This window comes from Macrotis lagotis, chromosome 3 (genome assembly GCF_037893015.1).
Source record: "Macrotis lagotis isolate mMagLag1 chromosome 3, bilby.v1.9.chrom.fasta, whole genome shotgun sequence".
Lineage (NCBI taxonomy): Eukaryota > Metazoa > Chordata > Mammalia > Peramelemorphia > Peramelidae > Macrotis > Macrotis lagotis.
Window position 1 is genome coordinate 165,852,363 of NC_133660.1, and position 17,906 is coordinate 165,870,268.

The 17,906-nt window shown below is 34.7% G+C and overlaps 1 protein-coding gene across 7 annotated transcripts in view; it reads right to left on the reverse strand.

Moving 5' to 3' along the window:
* Positions 1-17,906, reverse strand: part of DCUN1D4 (defective in cullin neddylation 1 domain containing 4) — a 103,802-nt gene that overhangs the window by 67,099 nt on the left and 18,797 nt on the right. For 5 of the 7 annotated variants that reach the window (XM_074229466.1, XM_074229472.1, XM_074229465.1 and 2 more), the window contains exons 2-3: positions 7,603-7,673; positions 7,410-7,449 (exon numbers count right to left, since the gene is read on the reverse strand). The exons of 1 other annotated variant lie outside the window; for it this stretch is intronic. In XM_074229466.1, the coding sequence (XP_074085567.1) occupies positions 7,410-7,449; positions 7,603-7,673 (111 nt within the window). Of the gene's footprint in view, positions 1-1,776; positions 2,744-7,409; positions 7,450-7,602; positions 7,674-17,906 lie in introns of those variants that run through there. One more of the 7 variants, XM_074229468.1, reaches the window with a different exon arrangement.

Here is a 17,906-nt window from a genome sequence, read left to right on the forward strand (position 1 = left end):
GGAGGACCTGAGTTCAAATATGGCCTCATACACTTAATTATCACCTAGCTGTGTGACCTTAGGCAAGTCATTTAACCCCATTGCCTTAAAAAATTAAAATTTTTCAAATATGATATTCTCTGAGGTACCACCTCACATCTCTCAAACTGACCAAAATGACCAGAAAGGACAATGATCATTGTTGGAAAGGTTTTGGGAAATCTGGGACACTAATACATTGTTGGTGGAGTTGTAAACTCATCCAACCTTTCTGAAGAGCAATCTGGAACTATGCCCAAAGAGAAACAAAAATGTGCAGACCCTTTGACCCAGAAATACCACTACTGGGTCTATGCCCTGAAGAGATGATTGAAAAGGGTAAAAACATCACTTGTACAAAAATATTCATAGCAACCTTGTTTGTGGTGTCAAAGAATTGGAAATCAAGTAAATTCAATTGGGGAATGGCTTAACAAACTGTGGTATACATATGTCATGGAACACTACTGTTCTAATAGAAACCAGGAGGGATGGGAATTCAGGGAAGCCTGGAGGATTTGCATGAACTGATGCTGAGATGAAGAGAACCAGAAAAACATTGTACACCCTAACAGCAACATGGGGGTGATGATCATCCTTGATGCACTTGCTCATTCCAATAACAATCAGGGTCAATTTGGGGCTGTATGCAATGGCGAATACCATCTGTATCCAGAGAAAGAACCATGGAGTTTGAACAAAGACCAAAGACTATTATCTTTAATTTAGAAAAAAAATATATTGTCTTATTGTCTGATCTTGTTATCTCTTTTACTTTATGTTTCTTCCTTAAGGATGTGATTTCTCTCATCACATTCAATTTGGATCAATGTATACCATGGAGACAATGTAAAGACTGGCAAATTGCCTTCTGTGGGGGGTGGGGGGAGGGAAGTAAGATTAGGGGGAAAATTGTAAAACTCAAAATAAATAAAATCTTTTTTAAAAATTAAAAAAAAAGAGCAGAAACCAACAACTTGCTGGAAACATCACAGGAATAAAAGCCAAGAGCAGTGGTGGTGATCAGAAAAGGATGGGACAAGAATCTCTTCTAAGAAAAATAATGATTAAAGGATGCCAAAGAGTATGATAAAAGAGGGTGCCTCAGAGGATTTCACCTCAGGAGGCACCCTTTTCCAAAGCATCTCTAAGTATCCCATTCTATCATACTGGGTGTATCTTTAAGCATATCAATGTGGGTATATAGGCATTCAAGGTTGTCTTGAATCCAAGATAGACTGAGGACATAGACTAAAAGATAAGCTGTCCTAATCTTAATAAAACAATTAGAGAATGGAGTGTCATGGAATTAAGTCTTATGATGCAGAAAAAGTGCAGTATCTACCATTCCAGATTTCTTCCTTCATGAATTAATATTTCTGGAAGAGGGGTTCTCCTCAGAAGTTTCTTCAAAAAACAAACTCAACAAAAAAATCTCAACAAATAAATGTGACCAAGCTATAACAGATCTCCACTGAAATGAATCACCTCTGGGGTCATAGAAGTCAGATATTCCAATGATGAAGTTGGTGATGCAGCTAGACCAAAAAGAAAGGTGCTGGCAAAGGCAATAGCAAAAAAGACAGGATATTCATTCAGGGTCTAATCAACCAGCCACAGTATTGATGGTTGTGGATGAAAGGAGTTCTAAAGAACTCAGACTGAGTCTGCTTAGATCCAAAATTCTATGGAGCCTTTTAAAAACCAAATATAACTATACTTGTTTTCCCTGAAGCCTGAATCTCCTGCTTACTTTACCTCTTATTTGAATTCTCATTGTTTTCCCAGGTGCTGAGGGTCAATTAGATTATCTTCCTAACCCATAGGTATGTCTCTTTTTCAACCAAATGGTTCTCTTAGTTGCCACTGTCAACACCATCAAAATCCAATTCAATGTAATCCTGGCTCCCCACCTCTCCACCCTTTTGAAGCAACAGGTTACTGTCCTACCATCACATCTGGCTTCTATGACCTCAGAGATAAGGAACAAGTGACCAAGGGTGATGCTTTTTAGATGACCTTAAAATGAAAATCCATTTGACTCTTCTCTTTTTGCTCCCAAAAGGGATCACCTAAAATAAAGTGCTCTATATGTACCAGTGGCTCCTGGCTTGAAACTTTGTCACAAAAGCTGTTGTGAAAAAAATACTTTGTAAATGACAAATCACCATAAAGTGAACTATTATTACTACCATCCACAAGAGAAAAAGGAAGCAAAGAGTTTGTTGTTTTAAGAAAACTGCCACCCTTTGATTAGAATGTTCATCCAAAAAGACTGTATTGATACTAATTATAAAACTGGCATCTAAATATAAAAGGATAAATAAATAAACTAGCTAAATAAATAAAATAAATAAATGAATTGCCAGATAAATTGGAAGAAAAGAACCAAGCTAATGTAAGTGTTCAGTAACTGTCAAGAAACTGGAATCTGTCTAGGTCTTTGCAGATGCCTTTCTTCAGATTAAAAAAAAAATCTGGACTGATTTACTTTCAACACATAACTGGAAGTGTAGCTGTTAGTCTTGTTACAAATCCTAGCTGCAATATTTAGCAATGACCTTGGTGCAACTGTCTTTGTACTATGATCAAACATTTTCCTTTTTAAAATTTTACCTGATACTCAGAATAGTAAATAAACTTAAAAAGATTCTCTGGTTGTTATACATTTTACTAACAACATTCAAAAAGATAGATTACCTCTCTGTCTATAGACTTTATGATCTACTGGTAAAATCTCAATGGTTTTACAATCTTAACAAAAAACAGTAACAACCAAGCATGATTTTAAAATATACTGAAGAATGGAGGACTAAAATAAAAATTTTAAATATTTTTATCGTTAATCACTTGCCTTGTAAAAAAGAAAAAACACAGTTAAGGAGCCATAAAAATAAACATAATATTCCAAACAGTAGTTACTACCTCTGGTCACCACATTATCTTTTTTGCATTGCTAAGCAAAAAGTATGTGAGAATATTACAACTTTACTACTAAGAAATTTAAGAGAAAATTATTTTATTCCATTACTTCAAGAACAAATTACAGCTGAAAAGTGGTCAGGTAAAATCCAAACATGACGCAAATTATTCAAGGAAAATCTTCAAATAAAACCGTCATTTGGGGAATATTATGATCAGTTTTGTTTTTTTATTTTTTTTTTTTAGGTTTTTGCAAGGCAAATGGGGTTAAGTGGCTTGCCCAAGGCCACACAGCTAGGTAATTATTAAATGTCTGAGGCCAGATTTGAACTCAGGTATTCCTGACTCCAGGGCCAATACTCTATCCACTGTGCCACCTAGCCACCCCCAGTTTCATTTTTTTAATGGAGGATTCTACAGATTTTGAAATTAATATTCTATTTTTATTGTTTTTTATTGTTTTTTGAATTTTACAATTTTCCCCATCTCGCTTCCCTTCCCCCACTTCCCACAGAAGGCAGTCTGATGAAATATCTATATAAATAATCTAAAATTCTTTATCTTGTCCATTCCAACTAACTGAAATATTTAAATAAGGGAAATGATCATTTAAATCATTATAACTATTTAAATGTAGTCTTTAAAAAATAAACTGGGGGGGGGGGGTGGAGCCAAGATGGCAGCATGAGGAAAGCATTTCCCAGGAGTTCTCTTCCAAAAAATTTCAAAAACGTTAAAATTATGACTCTAAATTTTCAAGAGACAGAACCCACAAAAAAAGATCCAGTGAGGCAATTCTCTAGCCCAAGGTAACATGGAAGACCATGGGAAGGCTCTGTTCCTCATGGTTGGAGGGTGTGGCAGTGCAGCCAAGATCACCCTGCACAGCCCGTGGGGCACCTGGGTTCCTGAGAGAGCTGGCTTGTGATAGCAGAAGCAGTTTCCTGACCTGCCAACCCAGGGAACACCAAGCACAACTTGGAAGATCAGCAGGGAAACCTCTGCCAGAGTGAATGCAGAGCCCCCAGCGTGGATCTCAGCATAGCCCATATCCCAGGAAACAGAAGTGGACCCACAGAACTGCCCAGCAGGGAGCCGCCTGGCAATTGCTCCCTCAACCCATGGAATGTAAAGGGGTGGTGGGAGACTGTCGAGGTCTCTCCTCTATCCCTGGGTCAGGACTTTGGTGCTTTGTCCATATTCAGACCATATTCAGACTCATACTCAGTATTGGGTGCCCATACTTCCACAGAGCAGTGGCCCTCCTCACAGCTCCAGAGCAGAGGGGTGTGCTTTGTGGTCATCCACAGACCAAAACACAGGCCAGGAGACCAGTCAGAGCCTCTCATAAGACCTTGAAGGAATTTAAGCCCTTGCAGAGGTATCCCAATAATACTCAAAAACTTGGGAAGAACCCCCAAAACTGGGGCACAGGCCACAGAAATGAGTAAATAGAAAGAAAGGAACCTGACCATAGACAATTACTTTGGTCCTGGGGAGGATCAAAACATGCACTCAGAAGATAATAAAGTCCAAGCTTCTGTATCCAAAGTCTCCAAGAAAAATAAGAATTGGGCTCAAGCTGTGGCAGAGCCCAAAATAGATTTTGAAAATCAAGTAAGACTGGGGTGGCTAGGTGGTGCAATGGATAGAGCACCAGCCCTAGAGTCAGGAGTACCTGATTTCAAATCCAGCCTCACACTTAATAATTACCTAGCTGTGTGGCCTTGGGTAAGGCACTTAACCCCATTTGCCATGCAAAAACCTAAAAAAAAAATCAAGTAAGGGAGATAGAGGGAAAAACTTGGAAGAAAAATGAGATAGATGCAGGAAAAACATGAAAACCAAGTCAGCAGCTTAGTCAAGGAGAGCCAAAAAAAGCTGAAGGAAACAACATGTTAAAAACCAATTTAGTCCATATGGAAAAACCAGTTCAAAAAGTTAATGAGGAAAAAAATACTTAAATAGCAGAATTGGCCAGATGGAAAAGGAGGTAAGAAAGCTCTCTGAAGAAAACAAGTCCTTCAAATGCAGAATAGGGCTAAAGGAAGCTGATGACTTTGCAAGGAATCAAGATATAATAAAATAATACCAAAAGAATGAAAACTAGAAGAAAACATGAAATATCTCCTTGAAAAAAACAATTTACTGGAAAACAGATCCAGAAGAGACAATTCAAGAATTATTGGGCTACCTGAAAGTCAGGATCAGGAAAAGAGCTTTGACTTCATTTTTAAAGAATTTCTACTATCTTGATATTCTAGAAGCAGAGGGCAAAAACAGAAATTGAGAAAATCCACCAATCTCCTCTGGAAAGAGATCCCAAAAGAAAAATAACCACCAGGATTTACAGCCAAGTTCCAGAATTATCAAGTCAAAGAGAAAATATTCAAGCAGCTAGAATGAAATAATCCAAATAATTGTGGTGCTGCAGTCAGGATCGCACAGGACTTAGCAGAATGTACATTAAGGGTTCATAGGACTTGGAATATATTATTCCAGAAGGCAAAAGAGCTTGGAATGCAACAAGAATCAACTGCCCCGCCTTGGGCAAGCCACTTAACCCCATCTGCCTTGCAAAAAAAAAAAAAAATCAACTACCCAGAAAAACTGAATGTCCTCTTCCAGGGGGAAAAAACGGACATTCCATGAAACAGGGGAATTTAAAATGTTCCTGTTGAAATGGCCAGAGATAAACAGAAAGTTTGATTTTCAAGTACAGGACTCAGGTGAAGCACAGAAAGGGTAGACAAGAAGGATAAATTATGAGGGATTTAATGATGATGAACAACATGTATTCCTATATGGGAAGATGATACTGATAATACTCATATGAACCTTCTCATTTATTAGAGGAATTAGAAGGAGCATACATATATATACACACACACATACGTGTGTGTGTGTGTGTGTGTGTGTGTGTGTGTGTGTGTGGAGAGAGAGAGAGAGGGAGAGAGAGAGAGAGAGAGACAGACAGACAGACAGACAGAGACAGAGACAGACAAGGCATGGGAGGGAGTTGAATTTGAAGGTATAATATATTGTAAAAACAGAGTCAATGGGTGAAAAGGAAATGTACTGGGAGAAAGGGAAAGGAGAGGTAGAACAGACTAAGATATTTCATGTAAAAGAGTCAAGTAAAAGCTTTTACAATAGTGTGGAAGAGAGGAAGGTAAGGGAGAGTGAGGGAGCCTTCATTCTCATTGGAAATGGCTCAGAGAAGAAACAACACACATGCTTAATAAGGTACAGAAATATAGAGGGAAAAGAGAAAGGGGACAGGGTGAGGCGAGAGGGGAATGTAAATGATAGAGGAGAGGGTAGATCATGGGAGCAGATAGTCAGATATAACACATTTTCTATTTTACTTTTTGCAAGGTAGTGGGATTGGGTGGCCTGTCCGGGACCACAGGACTGGGTGGTTACTAGGTCTATGGGGTGGGATGTGGGCTTAGGGCCTCCTGGCCCCAGGATCAGTGTTCTGTCACTGTGCCACTTGGCTGCCCCACAGCATGCTTTTGAAGAGGGACAGCATAAAAGGAGAGAGAAAATATAATAAATGGTGGCGGGGAGGAATGGATGGAGGGAATTACAATCAGCAACAGCAACTGTGGAAAAATATGGAAATAACCTCTCTGATGGACTTATGGTTAAAGAATGTGATCCACCCTAGAGACAGAGCTGATGGTATCTAAACACAGACTGAAACACATTATTTTTCTTTCTTTTACTTTATTTCTTGTTGAGTTGTTTTTATTTTGGGGGGAGGGGATTATGTTTACTCTTACAAATCTATTTTAGTACTGTGTAAATAAATAAAAATGTAAATTAAAATAAAAAGCAAATATCTGTTGAATAAAAAAACTTAATTTTAAATTAGCTTTACATAAATAGAATGTTCACAAAATATTTTAATAAAGGAAATTTATCTTTAACCCCACCAAGAGAATATCCATTTCTACTGAATAAATTAACATTGATACTGCTAAGTAGCACTTCCTTAATCATGAACTAGGTCAACAGAATAGACTTCCTGTTGGTAAGCATCAGTAATATACTAAAAATTCTCTTCAGTTACTGAGACATGAAAATATCAAAAGCTTGAAAATAGTGTTTACCCCCTAGACACATAATATAAAATATGTATGCTTTTCTCACACTTTTATTAGAATTTTCCAGAAGGAAACTTAAATATTGAAATGTATGATTATACACAGCATGGTGTAGTGGATAAGTGAATAAAGAAGTCAGTGTCATAGTCAGGAAGACCTGGGTTCAAGTCCTTCCTCTGATACATTTTGGTCATGTGACTTTGGGCAAGTCATGGAACTTCTTGGGGGGGGGGGGGGGGGGTTGGCCCAGACAATTCCCAGAGTACAATCTGCAGAATGTGCTGATCTTCATTGGCAGAGAAAGTTCCACCAATGAAATCACAAGTCTTGACCCCAAAATTTATTTTTTATATATACCTGTCTGGTGATCGTCTTGCCCAACGTCTTCTGTTAAATTCTGCAAGAAATAGTTTTACTATTATAAATAAGTCACATATCAAGTTTTATAATTCAACATTTCCATGAACATTTAAATTTATCTTAATTAACTTTCATAATCCCCCCAAAGCTTTTGCATAAAATTATTTTTGTTTTTAATATATTTACTTACCAGCTTATTAAGGGTGTGATAAATCTTGTGAATATTTGCCAGTGTTGAGAGATGAGAATTCAACTGAAAGTCTTTAAAAGAAACAAAAATCAGTTTCATTTATTTCACATGCCCCAAAAGAAGGCTGTGGATCTTCAAATGTCAAGTTAAATAAAAATTCTGATACTAGCTAAATACTAATCTCTGAAACTCAACATACAGCCATCCTACTTCCTAGAAATCAAATCATTCTCAACTTAATGCTAATACCAAAATTCTAAGATCTTGTCTTAAAGTCAATGTAGTTTCCTATAGGAATCCTATGTTTAAAATAACATATATGTGAATGGAAAAACCATACACCTAAAATTAAAGAAAAGTAACATTAAGCTTAGAAAAAGAAATCCCATAAAATGAAAATATAGGTCCTGAACAGCAAAGCATATACTTTCCTTTTCCCCCTTCCCCAACAATCATTAACATACAAGGTACTCAAACTCACTCTAAACAGACACACAGTTGAAAAGGTAATAATTATGGTTTTCTTAAGAATATATAAGCTTGTAGTGGTAGTGGTGTGGTGGTGTATTTTTAAACACATATACACAAGTGGTTGCTATGGTACCCAAATGCATTTCTTAAATCAAAAGATTCATAATCTTATTATGCCAGTACCCTAATAATTTTGTAGTGAAAGACTGAAGTCCTAAAACATTGTAGAATTATTTCCTATATCTAAAAATATCACTCAAAACATAGTACTTAATATGATGTATCAAAAATGAAAAAGATAACTAAAATTTTAACATTTACAAAGAACTCTACTGGATCTAGATTTTACTTCTTACCTATATAATCTCAGGCAAGTGATTTAACTTCTTTAAGTCTCTGTAGATCAATAAAAATATGGGGTGAAAAGGGGGAATAATCTCTGAGGTCCCTTTCAAGAATGTTTTGAACCTATGTATAACTATGGACAATTCAAACATGACTCAATAAAAATTTTATGTCCTTTTCTCCAAGGAAAGTCCTTAAAAAATCATGTCCTTATTGCAATATTCTAAAATCTGATGTTCTTCATTTTTTTTTATGTGGATCATGAATTCCTCTGACAGTAAAGTAAAGCAAGACCCCTACTCAGAATAATCCTTATACTTACATAAAATACATATAAATACAAAGGAAACCAATTATATATTTAAATAATTTTTCATATCTATTGTTTTAAGTACACAGATATCAGGTGAAGAACTTCTGCTCCAAATCATACTAATGTATTGAAAAAACACTGTGGTCAAAGAGTAGAAGCTTCCTACCATATTAGAGAATTTTATTTGGTGCACGGTGCACTCCTACCATATTAGAGAATTTTATTTGGTGCACAAGCCCAATTCAAATGAGTTTCAATTAAAACAGAAACACTTCCAATCAATCAAACACCCAGAATTTAAGTACTGTGTTAGGCTGTGGAATAATTCAAAGATATTTGTACAGGACTGGATCCTTCAGTAGTCTTGGCTTCAACTATTAACCTACAATTACGTTGAAAGGGAAAAAATCTTTTAAAAATCCTTTTTTATCCTCCTTCTATGTGGAGAGTTTTAACTATTTATTCACAAAAATCATGAGAAATTTTGGTTTAGAGAATGCTTGGACAATTAAAGTAAGTTATTCAGTTATATCCTACTCTTCAAAGACCCCATTTAGGGTTTTTTTTTTTTGTCATCAATTCTGGAATGGTTTGCCATTTTATTTCTCCAGTTCATTTTAATGAGGAGGAACTGAGGAAAACAGGGTGAAGTGACTTTTCCAGGCTCACACAGCTAACCCATATCTAAGGTCACATCTTAACTTGGGTTTTCCTAAGCCCAGAATGGCACTCTCTCCTTAAGGTCACCAAGCTGTCAAATAGAATTAGACTGGTGATATAACCAGTAAACTAGTATTTAATAAGCTTCTCAACAAGAGGTTTATTTTGAGTAGCCAAGAGCATAAAGAAATGAGCCAGAATCCATAGGAGAACTTGGGTGTCAAGACTGGCAACTTTGGCATGAAGGATGAATGGGTGCTTTATAGGGAGGGATAGAGTCTCACTCCAATGTGTCTGATTTGCTTCCCACCTTTAATGTCACAAGAAGAGAGGTCTAATCAGCAAGGTTGCATAGAGAAGTTTCTGAAGAAGTTTGGAAAAACAAAGGAATCCCAGACAGAAGGTGATTACATAAGAGAAAACCTTGGGATCAGACCCCAGAGTACAATATTAGCTCTCCTGGTACCAAGTATTAATTTAATTTTCCCAAGCATTAGAATTCAAAAGAAAAACAAAATTCAAAAATTCCTTCTCTATATACAAATAAATGAATACTCAGAATAACCTTTATGTAAGTGAATTAAACTAAAACAGAAAGGCCTAAATACCAGGTATCTGAAAGAATTGACATTTGCCCACAACATCTTTCATGATGACAATATAGACATGGGATGATAAGGTACCAAGGAAAGCTAATATCTTGCCAGATAAACATAGCTTACATTTTTAAATGGGGACCATAGAAAGATGATGTAAAACATACATAATTCAATTTTACAGAAAACTAAACTAGAAAATCCATATTCTATTGTAGCAATTCTTCATTTCTTTTCCTATCAAGATTTCATACTTCTCCCTAAACTTCTCAGTTCAGTTTCTAGTGGGAAGGGATTAGACTGTGACAGCCTGAAGAAATTAAATTCTCCAATCTTTTTCATGATAAAGACTTGCCAAGGATAGACTCAGCAGTTTCTCATTTTGTGAAGAAGGAAAAATTTCACAGAAATTTACAAATTCAAGTGGTATCCTTCTTAAGTTTGAGAAATGAATTAAGAATGCTTGGGATAGAACATAAATGCATAAAAACATTTGTACAGAGATACACAGGATGGTCCAATAGTCTAACACCATAGGGTGACTTTGAGACCACGCTGTATTAGTCAATAAAGCATTTAACCCTTTTCTATGATCCTTATTATAGGAATAATTCCCTCTCCCATACTGTGAGTTAATGTTGAATACAAAAGGGAAAAAAAAAAATTAAGTACTTCTTGTGAGGTCATAGATTCTTCAACCTAGCTACATTCCTGGCCAGGTAATTAGTGTACATCTTAAGTATTTACTGTCTGTTTTGGATTTGGCTTTTGGGTTTTGTTTTCTTTTTTTGCATTCATCCTCTAAACCAGTCAGAAAAACAAGGTGTCTCTGTCTCTGTCTCTCTCTCATTTTGTCCAGTAATATCTTCATAGATAAGTTTCCATCTGGACCCTAATATCTCCATAAAACCTAGTACTACAGGATAAGAGTACATGATCCCCTTTTTTTAGCTAATCTCGAGTTATGTCAGGGAATATTTCACCTGAATACTCTTACTCCTCTCAACCAGTTAATGAATTAAAAGATCCCAAAGTACAGTTCTGGAATCAGAAGTAATAGATTAAAAAAAAAAATCTTGTTTTACCTATTACCATCCTGGAACTCCCCTCCAAAAGAGGGAAACTCTCTAACATGCCAGAGACAGGCTTTTCATTACATAAATAAGGAAAGATGAAAAGTAATCTATGGGAATTGCCATACCTCTGGTATTTGGAAACAGATATAGAAGCCTGTGACACCCCAAACTATCCTCTCTAGTCAGTTGTAAAGAATATCTTTAATAAATTTCCTATGGAAACAGAAGTCTTGTGCATGGGTTTGCTCTTCCCTCCCAAGGGCACAGGGTAGCTGGCCATTTTTCTCACAAATGCACAAATGCAGTAATAAATAGGTAGAACAAACTGATAGAGGTGCTTTTTCATTTTCAAATTCTTCAAACTCAAAAGCCCTCAGTCTGATCACTGTGGCACTAATTTAGAAAGGCAGTGTGTACAGGTGTTCAATTACAGAACAGGAAAATCATAGATTAAAGCAAATATTTACTATGAACTACACAACTTGAAGAGTAACCGAATAATCTATAAATTTTTGACAAGATAGCAAACAAAAACTAAACTAAAAATAAATTCAAATTTTTAAATCGAAATCTTGTTTACTACTCATGTCAAATAGTAGGAACTTGAAATCTGAGAGATTTTGTGAAGGTGAAGATGTTGAAGTAAATATCAAATAAATTAAAGTTAATTCCTCTATTAGCAAGAAAAACCAATTTCACAAGTCCCGTTTATATTTTAAATCTAAATGCTAATGAGTAATTGATATTCTCTCTCTTTCCTCTGTCTCTCTCTCAAGTGTCTGAGGTCAGATTTGAACTCAGGTACTCCTGACTCCAGGGCCGGTGCTCTATCCACTGCACCACCTGGCCACCCCCTCTCTCTTTCTTTCTCTCTCTTCATATATTAAATAAATTGGGCTTGGCTTCTTGATCCAAAATGAGGATTTCTGAAATAAACTCTATTTCACTCATAAATAGTCACAGGTGGTAGAAAGAAAGGAAAAACCTTTGGTTACCAAATAAATTGTTTGGATAAAGGGTAAACAAAGGTAATTCAGTAAATCAGTAAATATTTTACTAATCTCCTACCACTCCCTTTGCTATGAGTGAAACTCTCACTCTGCATTTTAAAAGTGACATATATAAAATGTGTAAATATATACATATATGCTTGAGTAAGTATAGAAATGTATATGTACAGGAAGAAAAGGAAAGGAATAAACATTTCTGTAATACCTATAAAGTACAAAAGCACTTTATAAATATTATCTCAGAAAAACAATCTTGAAAAGTCAGAAGGAACTACTTTTATCCCCATTTTTACAGCTGAGGAAACTGAAGAGTCAGGTGACTTGTCCAGAATCCCTCATCTAGGATGTAAGGCTGTATCTGAGCTCAAGTTTTCCTGACTCAAGGACTGGTCCTTTCTCCACTGTGGCACTACCAAGCTGCTTTTAGAATGCAAGCCCCTGGAAGCCTGGGTTTTGCCTTAACTTAAAGAAGTTAAATCACTTGCCTGAGGTTATATAGGTAAGAATTAAAATCTAGCTCCAGCAGAGTTTTTTTAGGTTTTTTGCAAGGCAAATGGGGTTAAGTGGCTTGCCCAAGGCCACACAGCTAGGTAATTATTAAGTGTCTGAGACCGGATTTGAACCCAGGTACTCCTGACTCCAGGGTCGGTGCTTTATCCACTACGCCACCTAGCTGCCCCTCAGAGTTCTTTATAAATGGTAAAATTTTACTTGCATTTTTCATTTTTGATATACCATATTAATTACTATGTTTTGAGTGATATTTTTAGATTTAGGAAATAATTCCACAATGTTTTAAATGCCTACCAACATTAGCTGTTCATTCTTTCAGTTGCGTTCTATTCTTCATGACCCATTTAGGATTTTCTTGACAAAGATACTACAGAGGCTTGTCATTTGCTTCTCCAGTCCATTTTACAGATGAGGTACACAGGGTGAAGTGACTTGCCCAGGGTCACACTGCTACTAAATGTCTAAGACTAGATTTGAACTGAGGAAGAGGAGTCTTCCCAATCCCAAGTCCATGTCTTAAACACAACAGATGCCTAATCAATGTTTACTGCCTTGAAAAATTAAGAGAAATTAATGTGGTATTCTCAGGTTTTCACAGAAGTTTAACTGCATCCTCTTATTCTATTCTCCCAGTGACCCTTTGGCATAATACATGCATTATTACTCTTATTTCACAGATGAGGAAACACACACACTGAGAAAATGAGGAGACTTTCCTGGGATCACACAGCTGATATTGGAGGCTTCATCAAACATCTTGATTACAAAGTGTAGAAAAGGATATAAATCTAACTTGTTACTTATGTAACACAGGAAACCCTCATAAATATTAAGGATCTAAATGGCCATACTAGATTCATCAGAAGTTTATTTTTAATATTTAACAAGTATCTTAAACAAGAAGGAAAAAATTTTATATTAAAATTTTTATATTAAGAAAATTTTCACTCATATGAAAACTAAAACCTTCATTGTTCTCTTCCTATGATCACTGAGTTTTTGCTGTTTTACAAAATGATGCTATCCCTGAGGATTAATACTTTGTTTGCATTTAACCTCTACATTGGCTATATCCACAAAAGTATGATTTTAGAAATTGATTTCCAAATGACCTCAAGCAATTTAAGCTGGACATGAAAGTCTTTTGAGAACCAGAAAGGTAGCCTGTCTAAGCTTTTCACCCACAAAACTCATCTGTACCAGAGTTTAGGATAAGAGTTCAGAAGTCATTTTCATCAAGTGCTATTCTTATTAAACCACCCTAAATCTAATTGGAGCATAATTTTTGATAGCAATTATAGGCATTATTACCAGAGGTGAAAACCTGATCTCCAACCTTATCACAAAACAGTAATCATCAAAACTAGTTGATACTGGTTACCAAAAAAAAAGTCATTACTGGGAAAGTTAAGGTCTGCAAGATCTAAAAACAACAGAACGCTGATAAACTGTGAAATTCCAAGTACTGGGGTTTTAGGTAAAATTTATTTTTCAACAAAAACTGCTAATGAAAGTGTAAAACAATTTACCAGAAATTGGATTTTACCCAAAATCTCACAGCATATACCACAATAAGCTTCAAATGAATACATATGTAAAGACTCAAATGAATATGATTTAATATATATTATAAATATAAAATAAATATAGGGACATAACTATGTTAACAGTTTTGACAAAGGACAGAGAAGATAAAGTGGACTATTTTGATTACAAAAAAATTGAAAAATTATTGTATAAACAAAATCAATGCCTTTAGGATTAGAAGAGAATTACTTAACTGGGGAGAAATTTGTGTTAAATTTTTCTGATAAAAGAATATCTAAATCATATAGAGAACTGATGCAAATAAGAACAAAAATATTCACCAAAAAAGTGACTAAATAGTCTCAAAGGAAGAAAACAAAACTATGAACAAATATGGAAAAAATTTTCTAAATCACTAATAATAAGGAATGCAAATTAAAACTTGTTCCATCTCATAATCAACAAATTGGCAAATGCAAAAAAAAAAAAAATGGAAATTGACAATAAATAGAAAGGCTTTGAAGGACAGGAACACTGATGCATTTTGCTGGTAACTGTGAAATAGTCCCAACAATTCTGGTAAGCAGTTTGGAACTATAACCAAAGAGACATTAAACTGTAATATTCTTTAATCCCGTGATACCCCCCCCCCAAAGAGGGGAAAGACCCACAAATTTAAAAATATTTATGGTAACAATTTTTGTGGTAGCAAAGAGCTATAGATAAAATAGGAAACCACTGACTGGAAACTAGCTAAACAAATCAAAGTATATGAATATGTAATGTAATATTACTACACTATAGAAATAACAATTTAAATTTAGAAAAACCTAGGAGGACTTACATGACATAATAAAGGACAAAATAAGCAGGATCAAAACAATTTATAGAGTCACCATCTTTTAAAAAATCTATAAATGAACCCCCCTTCCTCCCTAAAAGCTTCCAAATAAGTGTTCATAGAACAATTAATTCCAACATTACATAAACTTTGAACAGAGTAGAAAAAAGGGATCTTTCTATAACCTAAATATGATTTTGATACCTAGAGTCAAAATCAAAAAACAATTATATATCAATATCCCTAAATCAACATTGATACATATATTTTAAGTAAAAATATTAGCAAAGAGAAATTAAAATAACACATCAAAAAGATTATACACTACAACCAGACTGGATTAACATCTTGAAAGCAGGGTTGGTTTAATATTTTTTTGGTTGTATTTTGGTGATTTCTTTTTTTTAATCAATTTTTATTAAAGATATTATTTGAGTTTTACAATTTTCTCCCCAATCTTACTCCCCCCACCCCACCCCCTATGGAAAGCAATCTGTCAGTCTTTACTTTGTTTCCATGTTGTACCTTGATCCAAATTGGGGTGTGATGAGAGAGAGAAATCATATACTTAAAGAAGAGAAGTCTAAGAGGTAACAAGATCAGACAAAAAGATACCTGTTTTTTCCTAAATTATTAAGGGAATAGTCCTTGCACTTTGTTCAAACTCCACAGCTCCTTATCTGAATACAGATGGCACTCTCCTTTGCAGACAGCCCCAAATTGTTCCCAATTGTTGCACTGATGGAATGAGCAAGTCCTTCAAGGTTGAACATCACTCCCATGTTGCTGTTAGGGTGTACAGTGTTTTTCTGGTTCTGCTCATCTCACTCAGCACCAGTTCATGCAAATCCCTCCAGGTTTCCCTAAAATCCCATCCCTCCTGGTTTCTAATAGAATAGTGTTCCATGACATACATATACCACAGTTTGCTAAGGCATTCCCCAATTGAAGGATATTTACTTGATTTCCAATTCTTTGCCACCACAAACAGGGCTGCTATAAATATTTTTGTACAAGTAACATTTTTACCCTTTTTCATCATCTCTTCAGGGTATAGATCCAGTAGTGGTATTGCTGGATCAAAGGGTATGCACATTTTTGTTGCCTTTTGGGCATAATTCCAAATTGCTCTCCAGAAAGGTTGGATGAGTTCACAGCTCTCCACCAACAGTGTAATAGTATTCTAGATTGCCCAGGACCCTTCCAACAATGATCATTATCCTTCCTGGTCATATTGGCCAATCTGAGAGGTGTGAGGTGGTACCTCAGAGAAGCTTTAATTTGCATTTCTCTAATAATTAATGATTTAGAGCATTTTTTTCATATGGAGGGTTGGTTTAATATTAAGAAAAGCAGAAATATAATTAATCTAATTAATAAAAAAATGAAAATCCTGTAACACTGGAGTAAGAAAAAGCTTTTTAGCAAAATACAAAACCCATTTCTATTAAAAACACTAAAAAACAGAGGAGTTAGACATTTTCTTAAAAGGAAATTTGGTATATATTTAAAACCAAGAGTTAGCATTAAATGTAATAAGGCTAATTTGGAATTCTTTCAGATAAAATCAGGTTTGAACCAAGGATATTCACTGTTTGTTATTATTTGGCACAGTACTGAAATATAAATACTGAATAAAGCAATTAGACAAGAAAAAGAAATTGAAAGACTAAGCATAGGAAAAGTAATTTGCACTTTTTACAAATTACATGATGGTGTACATGTTTAAAGAACTCAAAAGAATTGACCAAAATTAACTGAAACAATAACAGTAAACTTTCAGAAAATTAAATAAATTCATAAAATCATCATTTCCATGTGATTTCAGTAAAATCTAGGAAGAGAAAGAGAAATTCTATTTAAAATTACTATAGAATATAGCAAATTGGAAATCTATCTTCCAAGACATATACAAAACTAGAACTACAAACAGCTGTTTACAGAAATAGATATAAATAATTAGAAAAATATTAACTTTCATAGAAAGAACAAATCAACATCATAAAAATGATATTACATAAATTTATATTCATTCAATGCTATTCCAATCAAGCTACCAAAGGATTACTTTATAGAATTAGGAAAAAAAACAATAAATTCATATGGAAGGGGAAAAAGGGTCAAGAATATTAAAAGAAAGAAAAACATGGGAATGAAGGCACCCTAGCAATTCTAGATCTCAAACTGTATTACAAAATAGTAGTTCTCAAAACAGGTTAGTTAAAAAATAAAAGAGATTGATCAGTGGAACAGATTAGATATAGAACACAGAAAAAGCAAAAGAACCCAGTAGTCTATTATTTAATAAACACAAAGACCACAACTACTGGGACTTAATATTTCATAAAAACCACACAGAAAATTAGACAATAGTATGGAAGAAATTAGATTAAGAAGACTAATACCTTATACCAACAATCTTAAAATGGCTACATGAACTAAATGTAAAAGACAATATCAAAAACAAATTAAGAGAAACATGGAAAAAATTACCTATCTTTATGAATAGAAGAAATATTCAAAACCAAAATAGTGAATTAAAATCATCACAGAAGATAAAATGTATAATTTTGATTACATAAAATTTTAAAATGTTGGCAAAACAAATCCAATAGAGATAAAAATCAAAAGGGAAAACAAATGACTTGGAAAAAATCTTCATACCAAGTCTAATTCAGATCTCATTTATAAGATATGTCACTGATTCAAATTTATAAGAATAAAAGCCTTTCTCCAGTTGATAAATGGTCTAAGGACATGAAAGTAATTCTCAAGAGAAAAAACTCAGGCTAACAATAGCCATATTTCTAAATGCTCCAAAGCACTAGTAATTCGAGAAATGCAATGGGAAAAACAGAGATAGATGATGACAAATTCTGAAGGAGCTGTGAGAAAACAAGCACATTAATGTTCAACATATTGGTGCACCTGTGAATAAGCACAACCATTAAG